The sequence below is a fragment of the Strix aluco genome, chromosome 6 (assembly GCF_031877795.1).
Source record: "Strix aluco isolate bStrAlu1 chromosome 6, bStrAlu1.hap1, whole genome shotgun sequence".
NCBI classification, from domain to species: domain Eukaryota; kingdom Metazoa; phylum Chordata; class Aves; order Strigiformes; family Strigidae; genus Strix; species Strix aluco.
Window position 1 is genome coordinate 9,695,156 of NC_133936.1, and position 19,057 is coordinate 9,714,212.

Here is a 19,057-nt window from a genome sequence, read left to right on the forward strand (position 1 = left end):
CTTCAGTCATGTACTTTGAAATACTAAATTGTTTAACCAAACCTGTGGAGAGCTGGAGGTCCCTTTAATGTGAATAGTTGCAGTCAGGTAATGTTCATAGCCTTACAGTTTCTGGTGGAATGAGGTACCCAGTTCTGCATGTGGAAGCTAAGATCAGCACCAACACAAGCGGGATTCGGAGATTCTCTTTGGGTGTCAGTGTCTAAATATTTACCTGTTGCTTCCAGAGTCATGCTGGCTGAGGCTGGAGCTAACTTGAGTTACTCTGAAAAAATTCAGGAGTCTGGGAAAAGCTTTAACTTCAGTGAATGTTGTCCAGAGCAGACACTAGGAAGAAAATGGTTTCTGAATGTCAATGTATTCGCTATTGTCTGTCTTTGTTAAGGGATAAATGTTATAGAACATTGTGGCCACTGGATAAGATAGTGTAAATCCTACTGAAACTGCTTCATTAACCAAATCCAAAATGTGCATTCAAGCTGTTATTTTTTAATCAAGTCGTGGATAGTTACTTCTATTTTCTTCAGTTAGAGCTGTGATTTTTTTTTATTAATTAAAAGGGCAAGAAATTACAAACAAGGACAAGTCCTCAGCAGGAAAGAAGTAATTTTGGATGTGTTATCAAACACTTATTTTTGATCATTCAGTGTCATTAATGTATTAAAAAAGGTGTCAAATTATGACCTGAACCCAGCGGTTAAGTGCCATTTCAGATTAATACATGAACATACATAGAATTTATATCATTAAAGCTATCTTGGCATCATTGTGATGGCCTACTGTAGTTTTGCAAATTACTTTGTCGTCTTTGTGGCTTTCCAATTCTTCTTCTTGATGAGACGTCACTGATAATGCCACTTTCAACAGTGACTGTATGGTCACTAAGAATTAGTAATAATTTTCTGATGGTCTGTTTTTCAGATAAAGAGTTTCCTGTCCTCCTTTCTATTTCCTATCTTTTTTCCATGAAAGTCCAATGGTGACAGATTTTCTGAGAAATAGTGTTTAAATCTTTATGTTTAAATATGATTTTCTTTACATGGTAGACTGTGCTTCAAGATTAGGAAGATACTAAGACATTTCATTCTTTAAATAAAGTCAAATTGAAAGATGCGATATGGAATACCCTTGTAAAGATTTCATTCTGCAGCAAGTAATTAAGTACAGTTTAAGAATACCATAAAATATGCAATTAAAAAAAAAAAGATTGTGCACCCTGACAGGTAATATAGTAAATTGCAATCCTGCAGTTTCTTTTGCTTGTTACCATATAAGAAAACACAGATACTGACTTTTGTTGAAGGTCTTTTGATCAGACAGCTAAATATTGACTAAACCGAAGTAACTGTCAGTTACTCAAGGGTCAAAATAAGTATATGTTTAGTAGGAGTGAAAGAGGGAGCTAGGAAAAAAAAAAAAAGCTGAAAAGCATATGGATAGTCATAGATTTTTTTTTCCCAAAAAGTCATTATGAGACCAGTCATGTTTGGTAGCATTAAGGCAGCCATCTAATTTTTTTTTTAGGTTGTGTCCTGGTTTAACCAGGATAGGGTTAAGTTTCCCCAGCAGTGGGGGGGGAGCTCTAGCTGGGTTATTCATATATCATGTGGACGTCACATCCTGGTGCCGAAGCGAGACGGGTTGGTTAACACGTGTGTTATGCCATCGTGCTTCTCACTGCTGTATTGGTAGATATTTTGCTCTGTTCATTATTATTATTGTTATTGTTATTGTTGTTGTTTGTTATGTTGCTGTTGCTCTGTTGTATTAAACCTTTCCTTATCTCAGCCCCGGGGCTTTGCATTTCACTCCCTTTGTGGGGGAGGGGCAGCGGCCACATGGTCTCAGACCCCGGCAGGGACTAAACCACCACAGGTTGAAAACTCTCAGATATTCAAAGAGTCCCCCCTTTCCTTCTGCTTTAAAATTACATTTGAGTTTATTGCAAAAATGGTTTTGATCGAGTTTATACTGCTTGTTCTTAAATTCATGTAGGTGTACTGAAATGCTATGGCCTGCAGTCACCCATATGTTAGGTGAACCATTATTGAACCTAAAATTTGCATGGTTATTGTTTTCAGAAGATATCTCTCTAAGAGCAGGACTATGCAGAAGACTATCATTTTCATCAGTTTGCTCTGAAAAAATTGTGAACATACAAAATTAAGATTAGCAGTCTTATACATTCTTCTTCTCTTTTCTAGGTCTTGTTCTTATAGCAGGCAATTACATTCTTGTGTAGCAATAATTTAGACCCATGTCACCATTGTAATGACTTTGGAAAGCTATAAAGACACAGTTTGCAGACTTTTAAAGTATGTGCTTAAAGTATATTGCTGTTGAGCAAAGCACTTAAGCATGTGCTTAATTTCAGGTATGTGGTAAAGTGTCATTGGATTTATTTATACAGCAATCTAAGGATGGATGAAAAGTTAATTCAGGACCATATTCAGCTACCATGCAGAGAGGATTGTAGGAGGGAAGGGAAGCAAATGGTGGGAATCATGAAAACAGGGTTTGAAGGAACTCCTCAGATTCCTCTTGTCCATTCCTGAAGTGCCTGTAAACCACCTCTGACAGTACCTGGTCAGTTATGATCTGGTTGGTAATGAGGGAAATTCCGTATCATTAGAAACATGTTCCTGAACCGTTCCTGTACTGAGAATGCTTGTCTTTCCTCATGACAGGCTTTTGAAAAAACAACTGTCAACTATCTTTTAACACTTTTTCACATACCAGGAGATTTACCAAATCTAGGCAAAACAAATCGAATCAGCGAAGGACGAGTTGGTATGCAAACTATTACAGGAGCTTGATCCCTACAAATCGATGGGCCCTGACGTTATCCACCCGAGGGTGTTAAGAAAGCTGGCTGGTGTTGTCGAGAGGCTGCACGCCATAATCTTTGAGAAGTCATGGAGATCAGGGACATCCCAGAAGACTGGAAGAAGGCTAATGTCACCCCCATCTACAAGAAGGGCTTAAAGGAGGATCCAGGAAATTATAGACCATCAGTTTTACTTCAATCCCTGGGAAAGTTATGGAACAAAACCTCCTGAGGGCTACCACAAGTCACATGAAGCACGTGTTTGGGAAAAGCCAGCATGGATTCACTGAGGGCAAATCGTGCTTGACAAACCTGATGTCTTCTGCACAAAGTAACCTGCTTGGTTGACTCATGGGGCGAGCGGTGGACACCATCTGCCTGGATTTCTCCAAGGCTTTCAATACAGTTCCCCACAGCCTCCTCCTAGAGAAGCTGATGCGTTACGGTCTAGACGAGGGGTCTGTGCGGTGGGTGGGGAACTGGTGGACAGGCCACACCCAGAGGATGGTGGGAAATAGCTCCTTTTCCAACCAGCAACCTGTCACACATGGGGTCCCCCAGGGATTGGTATTGGGCCCAGTGCTGTTTGATATCTTCGTAAGTGACCTGGATGATGGGATCACGTGTGCCCTGATGAAGTTTGCTGATGATACCAAACTGAGTGGGGAGGTGGACACTGCGGAAGGGAGAGGCACCCTGCAGGAAGACCAGGATAGGCTGGAAGAGGGGGATAACAAGAACCTTATGAAATTCACAAGGAGAAGTGTAAGGTCTTGCACCTGGGAAAACATAACCCAGGAACGCAGCACAGGCTGGGATCTACCCGGCTGGGGAGCAGCTCTGTGAAAGGGACCTGGGGGTCCTGGTGGACAACAAGCTCAATATGAGTGAAAAATGTGCTGCTGTGGCAAAGAAAGCCAACGGGGTGCTGGGCTGCATCAACAAGGGCATCCCCAGCAGAGATAAAGAAGTCACTGTCCCACTCAGCCCTTGTCAGGCCACACCTGGAATCCTGTGTTCAGTTTTGGTCCTGCTATACAAGAAAGATGTGGATGGGCTGGAGAGGGCCCAGAGAAGGGCCACAAAGATGATCAAGGGACTGGGCAGCCATGGGAGGAAAGGCTGAGAGAACTGGGTTTGTTCAGCCTTGAGAGGAGAAGGCTTAGGGAGACCTTATCACCGTGTTCCAGTATTTAAAGGGTGGCTACAAAGAAGATGGAGACTCCCTTTGTACAGGGAGTCACATGGAAAAGACGAGGGGACACGAGGGAAATTTTTCACAATGAGAACAATCGGCCACTGGGATAATCTCCTCAGGGAAGTGGTGGATTCCCCAACACTGGACACTTTTCAGATTCAGCTGGACAGGGTGCTGGGCTGCCTTGTCTAGGTTGTGCTTTTGCCAAGGAAGGTTGGACCAGATGATCCTTGAGGTCCCTTCCAATCTCATATTCTATGATTCTCTTTTCTCTAGATTAAACAAGTGAGATTTCTTTAACTGCTTCTCACATCTCACACTTCCCTAACTACTTTCTTGTTGCTCCTTATCTTGCTTTTTGTAGTGCAGTGACCAAAATTAACTACAGACCCACAAGATTGATATTGAGCAGATCAAATAATTTTTTTTTCTGGCGTTATATAAGCCCTGCTCTTCATCTGTCTCGGGGCTGATGTGTGCTTTTTGGGGAACAGCATCAGACTGCCAAGTCATATTTAGCTTGTGGCTCACTGCAACATGGAGCATGGAACAATGTTTCTCTGCTACTTTTGGACCAGTGTCCTGCTCTGGGGCCCTCAGATTAAGAAAGACATGGACGTGCTTGAATGGGTCCAGAGGAGGCCACAAAGATGCTCAGGGGGCTGGAGCACCTCCCCTGTGAGGACAGGCTGAGAGAGTTGGGGGTGTTCAGCCTGGAGAACAGAAAGCTCCAGGGAGACCTTATAGTGACCTTCCAGTACTTCAAGGGGCTACAGGAAAGCTGGGGAGGGACTCTTTATCAAGGCGTGTAGTGTTAGCATGAGGGGTAATGGTGTTTAACTGAAAGAGGGTAGATTTAGATGAGATCTAAGGAAGAAATTATTTTCTGCGAGGGTGGTGAGGCACTGGCACAGGTTGCCCAGAAAAGCTGTGGCTGCTCCCTCCCTGGAAGGGTTCAAGGCCAGGTTGGACGGGGCTTTGAGCAACCTGGTCTAGTGGAAGGTGTCCCTGCCCATGGCAGGGGGGTTGGAACTGGATGATCTTTAAGGTCCCTTCCAACCCAAACCATTCTATGGCTGCAGTTTGTCCTCTTGTTGCTTTTGTGCATCTGATTTCAGCTCTGCATGGGTAGCACTTTACACACTTTTTGATTGAATTTCACATTGCTGCTTTTGGATCATTTCTCCAGCCTGCTTTCAATTCTGATCCTGTTCTTGACATTGTTTGTAATCCACCTTTTTACACATTCCCAAGTCTGAGTTTTGTACTAATAAATGTCTGGAAGAATACTCTCTAATTGAAATAACGATGAATAATGATGGACTTGCACAAAAGTCCCTGAAAGTTCATAATTGAAAATACTTCCCATTTTGGCAATTAAATATTAAGAATTGACATTTCACATGGTTTGTCAACCAGCTGTGCAATACTAATTTCATCTAAATCTCATTTTCTTCTAAGAAAATCATGTGTTACTGTTCTTGAAGTCTTACAGCACTCTCCCCTGATTACCCACAGTTTGTCTCTTAAAGAGCAAAACTAGATCGGCTGGATATTACATGGCTGGATAAATTAATGCTGGCTGTTCTTTTTATCACCTTATCTCCTATAAAATTAACTTCTGTACTTATATTTTTTTTTCCGAGAACTAAAGCCTAAGCTGCTTTTGGTATACTTTATTTTCCTCTTCCTTGTTAAAGGCAAGCAGAGTTTTTGCCATTCTCCAGTCCACCAGAATTACCCCGTTGTTTTGAACTTCTCAGAGATTTCTCTTAAATGGTTCAGAGATAGCTGAAGCATCAAATATTTCTGAGTGAGACTGATTTGTTGATTTGAATGTTGATTTATCTAATTATTTATTAACCTTGTTTATTTATTTTCATGTTCTGGCCTTCATAATTAGTAAGCACATACTTAACTAAGTACCTGGTCTCAATTTTTTTGAGTGACAAAAGTATTAGAAACATTAGCCTTATTCCTTTTCTCTTTCTTCTTTTGAAGTCTGCCTTTGCTTAAGACTTCAATCTTCTTTTACCTTTTTCTCATTTTTCCTAATCATTTCATCGGAATAACTTTCCAACTTTAGATTCTTAACCAGTTTTTTTACGTTCCTTCTATTTCCCTGGTGGTTTCTCCTTTCTTTTGTAAAATAAAATGCTGAAATGCTGTCCCCAGTGTATTCAGAAAGTTGACATATCATCTTTGTCAGCCTGTATTGCTTTTTCATCAGACGTTTGTATAATAAAAATCTTCCTTGCCGCCTGATCCTTCCCTGGGATCTTTCTGCATATTACTCTCTTCAATGCAAAGACATGAATCTCAGGATATTTGTGAAGACTAAGGCTTGTGCTTGATTTTCAAGGTTAAATAGGGAAAGAATGACTCCCTACAGTATAGAACCCTTATTTGTGGTCCCTTTTATCTTTACGCAGAATCATTCAAGACGACAGTAATTCCTTCTGACTTGTTGAACTGCAGACTTCAGAACCAGGATATGTGTTATTGATACAGAGGCAAGGCCACCTTTTTTCTCTATTCCTGCTCTTCTTGAACAATTTATTACCCTTTTACAGCAAAATCCCAATTCCGCAATGCATCCCATTAATGCTGTAGTGCTGCTTATGTTGTTGACTGTGTGCTAAAACTTAAGCTTCTTGCAGCTGTTTTTCATTTTCATGGCATTTACATATCGCTACCTTAGATACTTAACTGGGGGCTCCATTATTTCCTTTCCTAAAATTCTGTTTCAATTTCCCAACCAAATAGCTGGCCTGAGAGTTTCAGACTTTAATAATATCCACTTTTTTGCTCATCTGTGTGATTTTTTTCACTGTATCAGCCTAGCTTAGGGGAGTGATGTGAAGGATAGCTCTTCTCCTTAATAGCATTTTTTTCTGAAACTTACTGGATTCTCCAGGGTTAGAAGCATCAGCAATTCTTTATCTGCTTCTCCTGCCCGATAGCCTGTCGAAATTCTCAAGAGGGTTTCTGAATGTAGCTCCCAGATGAGTAATGATGCTGAGACCGGGTTTTAGATAGTTATTTAGAATCAAAGTACCAGTGTGCCAATATGTGGTCCTCTGTAAGTCTCCTGAGAGGACACTATCAACACAGTTGGGAAGTCTGAGGTTTGTGTCCAATTCTCAAGGTTAAAAATAGGCCCAAAGTTTCTGTAACACTTTTTCTTAATGTGTCCTCCTAAGTCTCCGACTATACTAACTTTCCCACTGTCTGCATTTTTCTTACACATTTTGCTTCTAATTAGAGATTCTTGATAATTATATGGAAAGGGCTCTCTTCTGCCTGAAATCACACTCTATGACTTCTGCAAGTACCCTTAAGTATCTCTGCCACCTTCTTTATTGAGCAGAAGTGCTAAAATGACTGCTAAGCTGAAAACACAGTGAAAAATCACAGAATATTATCCAAATGAAATGTCTGGTCACCATCATCAGAACTAGGACTGAAATGAGAGTTGAGCCATATCTAATCCAAATGGAAGTGTTGAATTGGGGTAGTATTTTTTATTTTGCAAACACTTGGTTGCATAAATATGTACTGATAGAAATTGAGTAGACTGTTGCTGAGTAAGGTGCTGTATTCATTTAACTATTCCTTTCTAGCTTTTCTAGATACTTCTGTTTCTGGAATAAACTGCATCAACAGAACTTTTTCTTTTTTGAATGTGACACCAGTATTTTGAAACATGAACGAAGACATACAGTAAACTAGTCTCAGAACTGCAAATTACATATTAGAAACTTTTCCAGGGAAACCATGTGAAATGATGCTTGGGTAAGACCTCTAGTATGTGTAGCTTATCGAAGCCATTAATCAGTGTTTGACTTCTCAGTCATCCTGTTGACTTTACTTGCTTTTGATCCCAAAATGTGGTTTGTTTCCTATTCCGTCAGGAGGCACTGGCATGCTTCTTTCTAAGCTAGTCCTCTAGTATGAGACTGGATATATTGCACTGCTGTGTTTTAATACAATTCTTATTAATTCTTAATATTTAATATTATATATACTTAAGATTAAACCTATCATTCTTATTACTATGCTTAATATTCTTAAGCATTTACTTCTTTCAGTTAATGTTGTGATTGCTACTGTTCAAGAGACATCCTACTGTATTCTATTCAAGAATTGGGATTATAAAAGCAAGGTTCTTCACAAATTCTGTATATTTACAGAATTGTATTCTTAACATCTTCCTCATAGTCTTGACTGGATAATACTTCCTTCATTTACTAAAGTTTTTTGTGTGTATTTATATAGTTGTTCTGCTTTGCCTTGGGCTGTAGTTGTGTTTCCTTGACGGATGAATAGCTTTCTGCATGGATAATTTGTATATCAGTTTGTAAAACACTTTCAGATCCTTTGGGAAAGAAAAGGTATTATACAATTCTTGGATAATATATGTGTGTATTATTATACAAATGTTTGATACCTTTCATTATATAGCATCTGCTATGGATGAATAGGATCTTATCATAGAGTTCTGTGACATCTCCATTTCGTATTGTAATAACATCATGGGAAAAAGCTCAGTGGTAGCATTTTATACAAAATCTTTCTCCTTCCCTTTGATGTAGGAATAAGTCTTTCGGGATGCTAAGACCTACTCTATCCAATGACTGCTAATCAGAATTAAGGGTATTGAATAGAGAACAGGTGCCACTGTTCTCCAATTATTCCCCCCAATGTTTTAAGGCATCCTAGAACTATGGTGGCCAATAGAGTTACCATTTTTAAAACCAAACTGTGCAGTATTAGATGATTTTTATAATTTTCAGCATAAAGTTAACATAATGTTACTTCTATGTAATATAAAGAATGAAACTAAATTAAATAACATAGTAGGGAAAATGTATCATTTTACTTCAGTAGTGAGAAAATATTTAAATGCTATTAAAACATCTCACTTATTTTTTTTTTCCAAAATTGAATTTTATTATAGATTATGGCATTTTATTATGATTCTATTCTGATTTTTAACTCCCCTCATTCTCTCTTTTTTTCTTTTTCATCCTACTCTCCCTCCTCCCCACCCCCCAAATTAGCAAATGAAATTTGGGTTTCCTAATCCATCCCTACTGATTTATGTAATGTATAAGGGCAACATTTTCAAAACTGCTCAATTAAATTAAGCATTCAATCTGGGTAATTTTTAGTAATAAGTGCATAATCTATTAGGCTCTTTTTAATATCCTGCTTACTTCCCAGTTGTATCCCTTATGGTTAGATATCTGTGAATCTGAGAAGTCTTCCAAGAGTAGCAAGTAGATATTAGATTCCTGAATATGCCAGTTTCATTTTTGTAAACCGTGGTTTAGGTAATAGGTTTGAATTTTAGTCTGAATTTTTTGTCAATTGATAGGAGATCCTCAATGAATCATCTAATGTTATACATGCATGCTGTATGAAGATCTTTGAAGAATAGCTATATGACAACTATCAAGGAGAAAAAAAAAAAAGTCTTGCCACTTGTGGTTTTAACCATGAGGTTACAGTAGTAATCTTTTTGCTTTTTCTAGACATATGTCTGATTTATACCTATGTCAGTGTAAGACTTCTGAGTTCCCAGGCCAGTCATCTGTTGACCAAATTTAACCTGATTTAATCTGTAAAAAGTTGACAGATTTGTCAATATAGAATTACAAGTTATATTTCTGGATTCATATTTTTTACTGCAAATATGCATCAAGAGAATTTTAAAGATCTGATCCTTAAATTTTTTTGCTATGCAGCTCGATCCTCAATACAAATTTTACTATTTTCCCCCTCAATTTCAGGTGTGTCTTCTTAAGAATTATAAAACCAAATATTATTATATGCAAATTTTGCTATAACAGATCTTCATCGGTGAGGGTTTCCTAGAGTTAACTTTTGCCAGATTAGAGATATGGTGCAATGGCTAGGGAAGGGGAAACAAATGTTTCAAAATCTAAGATCTGGTTTTGCCTCTTCTCTGCCTAATCCATAACTATAATAACTGCTTTCTGAGTAAAAATAGTTTTAGTGGCGAGGATGAGTAGTGCTGTTTTATATTAGTGAACTACTTGTGTAATACAAATTGGAATCTTTTGCTGTGAGCTACCATTTGGATTTAAAATCCACTGCTTTATTTGTATAGAGTTATTTCATACAGACTTCTGGAGTAGGGCATGTCTTTCCTTTGAACTTCAAACAAATAATGTTGTCAGAATATCCTTATTACTTTGTTTTTCAGTTCATAGTTTTGCTTTGCAAATTTGCTCCTTGCAACATTGGTAAGAGGAAATATTTTATAAATGTTTCTCCTGGACTTCAGGAAAGCAGACTCTGGCCTCTTCAGGCATCTGCTTGGCAGAGTACCATGGGATAAAGCCCTGGAGGGAAGAGAGGCCCAGGAAATCTGGTTAATATTCAAGAATCACCTCCTCCAAGCTCAGGGGTGATGCATCCTGACAAAGAGGAAGTCAGGTAAGAACACCAGGAGGGCTGCAGGGATCAACAAGGAGCTCCTGGACAAGCTCAAACAACTACAAACAGCCTACAGAGGGTGAAGCAAGGACAGGTAGCCTGAGAAGAATACAGAGAAACTGTCCGAGTAACCAGGGGCCAGGTTAGGAAGGCCAAAGCCCTGATAGAATTAAATCTGTCCAGGGACATTGAGGACAACAAAAAAAGCTTCTTCTGTAGGTACACTGGTGATAAAAGTAAGACTAGGAAAAATGTGGGCCCTCTGTGGAAGGAAAAAAGAGACTTGGTTACCCAGGATATGGAGAAGGCTGAGGTACTCAATAGCTTTTTTGCCTCAGTCTTCACCAACAAGTACTCAAGCCACACTACCCAAGTCACAGAAGGCAAAGGCAGGGACTGGGAGAATGAAGAACTGCCCACTGTAGGGGAGGATCAGGGTCAAGGACATCTAAGGAACCTGAAGGTGCAGAAGTCCATGGGACCTGAGGAGATGCATCCGCGGGTCCTGAGGGAACTGGTGAATGAAGTGGCTCAGCCACTATCTGTTGTATTTGAGAAGTCATGGCAGTCTGGTGAAGTTCCCACTGACTGGAAAAGGGGAAATAAACCCCCCATTTTTAAAAAGGGAAAAAAAGTACACCCAGGGAACTACAGGCCAGTCAGTCTCACCTCTGTGCCTGGCAAGATCATGGAGTGGATCCTCCTGGAAACTATGCTAGGGCACATGGAAATAAGGTGGTGATTGGTGACAGCCAACATGGCTTCACTAAGGGCAAATCATGCCTGACAAATGGTGGTGGTTACAGTGCTGGTGGATAAGGGAAGAGCAACGGGCATCATCTACCTGGACTTGTGCAAAACATGTGACACTGTTCCGAATGACATCCTTGCCTCCAAATTGGAGAGACATGGATTTGACAGATGGACCACTCAGTGAACAAGGAATTGGCTGGGTTGTCACACTCAAAGAGTTGTGGTCAACACCTTGATGTCCAAGAGGAGAGCAGTGACGAGTGACGTTCCTCAGGGGTCAGTGTTGGGACTGGTGCTGTTTAACATCTTTATTGGTGACATGGACAGTGGGATCGAGTGCACCCTCAGCAAGTTTGCTGATGACACCGAGCTGTGTGGTGCTGTCAACACGCTGGAGGGAAGGGATGTGCCATCCAGAGGGACCTGGACAGGCTGGAGAGGTGGGACCGTGCAAACCTCATGGAGTTCAACAAGGCCAAGGGCAAGGTCCTGCACATGGGTCAGGGCAATCCCAAGCACAAATACAGGCTGGGCCATGAGCAGATTGAGAGCAGCCCTGCGGAGAAGGACTTGGGGGTATTAGCAGATGGAGAACTGACTGTGAGCCAGCAATGTACGCTCACAGCCCAGAAAGCCAACTGTGTCCTGGGCTGCATCAAGAGAAGTGTGGCCAGCAGGTCGAGGGAGGGGATTCTCCCCCTCTACTCTGCTCTCGTGAGACCCCCCCTGCAGTGCTGTGTCCAGCTCTGGGGCCCCCAACAGAAGAAGGACATGGAGCTGCTCAAGGGGGTCCAGAGGAGGTCACGAAGATGCTCAGGGGGCTGGAGCACCTCCCCTGTGAGGACAGGCTGAGAGAGTTGGGGGTGTTCAGCCTGGAGAAGAGAAGGCTCCGGGGAGACCTTACAGTGGCCTTCCAGTACTTCAAGGGGGCTACAGGAAAGATGGGGAGGGACTTTTTACAAGGGCATGTAGTGATAGGACAAGAGGTAACAGTTTTAAACTGATAGGAGGTAGATTTAGATTAAAGGGAGAAGTTCTTTACTGTGAGGGTGGTGAGACACTTGAACAGGTTGCCTGAAGAAGCTGTGGCTGGGCCCTCCCTGGAAGGGTTCAAGGCCAGGTTGGACGGGGCTTTGAGCAATCTGGTCTAGTGGAAGGTGTCCCTGCCCATGGCAGGGGGATTGGGACTGGATGATCCTTAAGGTGTCTTCCAACCCAAACCATTCTATGATAATCAAGCTGATCAGAATTGTCGAAACTGAAAATCTTTCTCTGAAGGTGTGAAATTCCTCCCTGTAGCCATAAAGACATCATACAAAACCATGCCTGGCTTCTGCTATGGCTCACAAAAAGGTTTGGGGAGGAAGGTCCTGCAGAACCCTCTGCCAGGTTAGAGCAGGTGGTTTGGATACCTCAGGACATCTACAGCAGTACCTGGTGACTGCAGTAGCCACCTAAGTCCCATTTTCAGGCTGTGGTATCAGATGAACGTGTTTGTATATCTCTGTTTTTCTTGGAAACTGTTGTGATTTATGACTCCGTATGTTGTTAGGTAATCAGGAGGGGACGCCATAGATCTGTAATCACAGCTCCTGTGTTCTTCTGTTATGAATTGTTCCTTCAAACACTCTTGAATGCTGACTGTGCATTTCATTGGTTAATGGGAAGTATTTCTGGAAATGCAGTCCTGTTCTCTATACTTTCGTTGAAATATTTGCACGTGTATTTTAATAAGTCCTGTAACTTTCCTACTGGAATATATTTGCATTTATTTGTATTAACTCAGTGTTTGCATTGATTGTTTTTCTAAAACAAGACAAGGAGAGAAAAAACATGAATACAATTTATTCGCAAAGAAAATAGCCTTTCACTGAAGCAGGTATTAGAATATAATGTGCTTCTGAATGCAGAATTGCCTGGAATTTTCCCTCTATCAAAGAATTTCTTAAGAAGCAAAGTTCAAATATTCTGTTATTTAAAACCATAACTCAAAAAGCACTCTGTACAAACCCACATTCTCTCTATTTATCATGTTTATGTGACTCAGAGTGGTTCTCATCTGGACAAGTATTTTTAGTTTTTGCAAGCCCACAGATCCACTTAAAACACCAGTGAAGAACAATCATCTTAACTTTTCTTGGTTTTTGGTCACATTAGTTTGATTTTTAAATTCACCTTTATAATTTCAAGGATTTTTTTAGCCCATTTGCTAGAGCTTTAAAAGGAATCAGAAATCCATAATCAGAGTATATTCATAAGATCTGATTTTAAAAAGTCACTGACAAGCTCTCAAGCCATGACCTTATAGCTTTCATAAACTCAGCAGCGCTGGGCTGCATAAAGGCTGTGGGTAATATGATGGGAAATTTTTCTCCTCAGGTTATAAGAGTCTGAGTAGTAAGGTTGCTAGCAAGAGAGATACAAACCTGAAGTTCTAGGCTAGAACTGATTGAGAATCTTTTGATCTCAATCGAGTGACTTCATGGCAAAAAAAACCCGGATACTGTTTATAGGAATGGGTCGACTGGATGTAGAAGATGTAATGGGCTTCTTATTTTGATGGCAATGCTTATAATTAGCAATCAAGTAATATTTACATCTTTGCTGGGCTGTACAGTTATTAATTACACAGTGATGAGGGCCATATAAAATATCCAAAAATCAAAACTACCTATTCTGCCTGTTCCAGTTTTGTTCTTTGAAACTCCACCACTGGAGCGACAGCAGACTTACCAAAAATAAAACTCACTCCCAAAGGAAGGGACAAGATCTTCACTGTGCTAGTAATGACTGTGCCTCTTTGTGGTGATCTGTACCGCGGCAGCTTCTGCGTGACACAAGGTGGTTAAATCACTTGATAACCAGGACTTTATTTAAAACCAGGTTTTATATCTTTACTTCAGCTCTGACATGCACCTCCCAGCCCACATCTCAAGGGCACTGGAGCGATGAACATGTGGCACATACGCAGTGTCTGGCACCTAGGGGTGGGTGCTAACTAGGGGGTAACTGCTCTAGCCTGAAGTGGTAGCTGGCCAGGAGAGTAGTAAACTACCAGGGTTTCTTCAGAGAGAAAAGAGAGAATTCCCCTCACTTGCGGCATCCTCCACTATATTCTTTTGCACATATGTTCAGCCCTTTTACTCCCCTAATAGTTTCCTGGTTTACTTGCTGCCTGTCCAAAATCTGCACTACATATTAGTCTGCAATGTCAACAAAACATATATGTTATTAAGTCCTCATGTGATACAAGCTGTAACAATTGAGTAATACTCTGACAGAGTTGCTATTTAGTTGTGGAAGATAAAATAATCATGTAATGTCTTGACTCATGCATCCAGATCTTGTGTGTGATGAGGCAGACGGAGGAAATTACAAGGAGTCTGTAACATAACATTTCAGTTGAAAGACAGATGAATTAACGTAATGACTCTGGAAAGAACTGATCAAGAGCATAATTCCATTTCTTTCTACAGCTATTTCACCCAAGCCTTAAGTGCTTTCCCTGCTGATACTATGAGGCGTTTTGGTGCAAATGGTACAAGAAACTACCATAAATACTGTACATCTTAATTGTTTTTACCCATATGGCATCAATTTTAGTACCAGGCTCCAGTTTTAAAGATGTGTTCTATTAATGGCTGTAAAACAACTGTTCTTTTAAACAACCCAGTCAAATTACTTTTGAACGGTAATTTACTAAAAAAGACCCAAATAAAAGTTGGTGTGGGCAGTAGTGAAAACTGGTGAATTAATTTAATATCCCTAATGTATCAGTACTATGAACTAGCATTCAAAAATAATGATAAAAGGTATGATCGGTGCTATTAATAAATAAGAGTTTTGCTATTGATTTTAGGAAGCTTTAGATAAGACTTAGTGTATATAGAGCCAATCCCCAAACTCCTACCCTCAAAATACTCATGTTTCCAATAATTCTAATTGATTTATGAATACCTAACAACCTGCATGCATGACCTTTATGAAACTTATGCTGCATATCTCACCATTATAGTGATAAAACCTCGCAGAGAATGAATAACCAAGCTTCAGCTAAACTGACTGCTAATGTCTTTTTCCTTCTTGATTAATAGTGGACCTCCATCACAATGGATCTCATCAAGAGCAAGTTGAAAGTAATCACTATTGAAACATGCTTATTCAAACCCTAAATCATTAGAATTCTTCAGCTCTGATGGGGGTTCTGTAATTACTTGAGTTGCAATAGACCTGTGCCATAAACAGCATGAAGCAGAAGATGTCTGCTTCTAAGACTTATTATTTGTATTACTGTAGCACCTAGAGGCCACAGGCAAAATCTAAGTCTCCCCATGTTATGCATTGCATGTTAAAAATAAGATCCCAAGTCCTACAGAACGCAGCCAAGACAAAGGAAGGATTGGCAGTAAAGGCTGCTCTGCAGAAGTAAAGCAAAGCAATAGCTATTGGCGTACAGAAGATGCCCTCTTGGTTGCTCTTTTTGCTTTTTCTTTGCATAGTGCAATTATTATATGAAAAGAAATGGCAGCAGAAGGCAAGAAGTAAAGGGACAGGGCTGACAGCAGTGAGGGTACAGAAGTTAGGGAAATAGTGAACTATAGGAGAGAAAAAAGAGGTATGAAATGGAGACGTAAGGGCAGAGATGGTGTGAAGAGCAGTGCAGGAATGACTGCTTCCTGACCTGAGAGAGAGCAGCTGTGCAGACTGACACCTGGGGTGAGCAACCAAGTCCTCACCGCAGGCTCTTGCAGCTGGGTCTCATGCAGGGGCTGTGGGTGGTCCTTGGTGCCATGCTGGAATGGAATCATAAAGTCAGCAACAAAAAGAAATTGAGTCAGTTAATTTAGACAATTCTCCTACTCTAGGCAGTGCCAAGTATACTCCTATCACTCCAGACAGGCATTTATCTAGCTTCCAGGGCTGGAGGTCCCCAAACCTCCTCAGGTAATGCAGTCCATGGCTTTGCCCTCCCCCTGCCTTTGGAAATAAATATGCTGTTTTCCTAATGTTTAAGCTGAATCTTCCTGCTTTTTAAACCTATTGCTGTTAATCTGATCCACCATGTACACAAGAGGTTATTTTCATTCTTTTGTAGCACCTTTTAAGCATTTGAACATTGTTTCCATGACCATCCACAGTTTTCTTTCCGTTAGACTAATTGATCCCAACAATTTGCAGTTTTTCTTCAGAGTGTGTGCTTGCCAGACCTCTGATACTCCTTGTGACGTGTCTGTGTCGCTGTGCATTCCCTGACCTTGGCCCCTGAATCCAACAGATGCCCTGCCAGGACTAGGGGCAGGATTTCTCTGTATGTCGTGACAGCTGTAGTCCTGCTTGTCTACCACAGCACAGTATTTGTCTGGTTCCCTGTAGCAGGACGCTGCCTTAGGTGAGGTTCTGAGATCCTCTGTAATGTCCTGTTCCTTATTTGAAAATGTGATCTAACCTGTTCTCCATCCCTCACATAGTCCCTCACACATGTCCTTACTGAACTGCGCACAAGTCTTTAAGTCTGTCAAGATCACATTTAATTCTGATGATGTTTTCCAACATTCTTGGCATCCTCCCCAGCTTCACACCGTTTGTGAATCTGATGAGTGTGGTGTGCTCCACCACCCTGGTGCTGATGGAAACAGGGCAAACCCCACCAGGATGGACCATGGAGGGACCACTGTACTGCAGCCCTGCCCTTTGTCTGGGAGCCCCTGGAAATGGTGTGGTGGAGACAGTTTTGTAGATATTTTAGTTTTTTTCAGATTATATTTCTCTCTACCTCATGAAACTGTCATGGAAGACAGTGCTGGGAGCCCTTCTGAATCAAGATAGATGACATTCATTGCTCTCCTATCCACAGGCTTGTTACCCTATTAAAGAAAGAAATTAGATTTGTTTGACATGATCTGCTCTTGACAAATTAATGGTAGCTATTAGCTGTCATCTACTTTTTTCTAGGTGCTTGCAAAGTTCATTTGATTATTTTTCCTAGAACTTTTATTGGGACTTCAAGAGAAATTGTGTCTGTTGATTGGTGGAGTCAACACAGTGATGGGTGATACAGGAAGATGGAGATACTTAATACTCTGTATTCTGTGGGTGGCTGGTCTGTAATTCCTCAGTCCCTTGTCATCTTCCTGTTCCCTTCTAACCTGTTCACACCTTAGACTGAAATCTTAGATCTAGATGATGCTTTTAGTCATAGGGTTTAGTTTTAGGTAGTCCTGCAAGGAGCAGGGAGTTGGACTTAGTGATCCTTATGGGTCCCTTCCAACTCGAGATACTCTCTGATTCAGTGATCTTTGTCACTGCTATTAATTACACTCACTGTCCGGTCAGAACTGACCTTTCTTGTGAGGTTTGATGCAAAAAATATTAAAAAGATCAAGCACTTCTCTCATTATGTGCTGACAGTTTTCCTTCTGCCTTGCAGTCCTGAGAGCCAGGCTGGCCAAGAACGCGCTGGGGCCGCTCCCAGCATGCTGCCTCCTCCATGGTGACAATCCTGCGTTCTGTGATCCTACTGAGAGCTGGATCGTCAAACCCACCTGAATTAACAACCAGCCCAATTCAAGCCCAAGTGTTTCACTTGTGTTGAGTTTCTTCTTCCTTACAATAAACGGTTCATGAGTTACCGTGAGTTACTGTCCCCTGAGTTACCATCTACTTTCACCTTTTCAACTGTTCCATCGTGCTGGTTAGAATCAAATTTCAGATGGTCTCCCTGGTCCTTAGAAAACAACCCTTATCACCAGCTGATGATACGGCTTTAGAACACACGGTGAGTTGTGCCCCTAAGGTCTTCCCTGAAGTTCTCCCTTTTTCTAGCTCCGTGGAAGGGCCTCCCGTGCCGAGTTCCGCTAAAACGGGTACTTGAGACCCCTCTCCCAGCCATGGGCTTCCTAACATGAGGGCCTTCGTGCAAGCGAGGGTTGGGACGCCCCGCTGAGCCCCGCAGGCTGGGGGCCGTTCCCGCACAGCTCCGGTGACCCACCTTTGGCCGCTCGCTGCTGAAACGCCGCGGCGGGGCTGGGGAGCGGCGGGGCAGCTCCTGCCCTGCCCCTGCGGGCGCGGGGAGCTGTGCGGGGCAAGAAACATTTTACATACAAGCGCAAATGTGCTTCCTCCTCCTCCCTCCCCCCCCTTTTTTTTTTCTTTCTTACTTTCCCTTTTCCCCTTCCTTCGTGCTTTCTCTCTGCAGGTGACGGGGCAGCAGCGGCCGGGGGGCTCGGGGGCAGCCCCCGCCGGGCTGGGGCCGAGGCCGGGTCGGGGGGCGGCGGCAGGGACGGGGCAGCGCGGCCCCGCCGCCGCCGGTAGCGACGCCCCCGTGGCGGGGGCGCTGATGGTCTCTCCCGGGCCGGCGGGAACGGCTGTGACACCTGCTGGCGGCGGCGGCGGGCCGGCCCACGGCGGGCGGAGAGGGGGCGGCGCGGAGCGGGGCGGGCGGGCAGAGCGTGCCCGCCGCGGGGCGCTCCGCGGCCGGCGGTGATGCGCGGCCGTTCCCCGGCGCGGGGCGCGGCGGGGCCGGGCGCCCCCTGAGCGGCGGCGCGGAGGGGCACTGCGGTAGCAGCGCTGCCGCGGCGGCGGCGGCTCCGCGCCCCCCGCCCGTCCTCCCTGTTCTTTCTCCTCCTCCTCCTCCTCCTCCGCCGCGCCACTTCCAGGGGAGGCTGGTGTCATGCGGTTGGCGCCGAGGGAGGGGTGCCCGGGGCCGCAGCGGCAGTGAGAGGCGCGGAGCCGAGCGCCCTGCGATGACAGCCATGAAGGAGCAGCCGGCGCACCCGGGCGGCAGGGGGAACCCGCCGCCGCCGCAGCCCGACCAG

At 42.7% G+C, this 19,057-nt stretch overlaps 1 protein-coding gene across 2 annotated transcripts in view; it reads left to right on the top strand.

Moving 5' to 3' along the window:
• DPP10 (dipeptidyl peptidase like 10) overlaps positions 1-19,057 on the top strand; it is a 555,641-nt gene that overhangs the window by 241,645 nt on the left and 294,939 nt on the right. The window contains exon 1 of one of the 2 annotated variants that reach the window (XM_074828628.1): positions 18,795-19,057. The exons of the other annotated variant lie outside the window; for it this stretch is intronic. Within the exon in view, the coding sequence (XP_074684729.1) occupies positions 18,986-19,057 (72 nt within the window). The 5' untranslated portion in view covers positions 18,795-18,985. Of the gene's footprint in view, positions 1-18,794 lie in introns of those variants that run through there. 2 annotated transcript variants of the gene reach the window in all.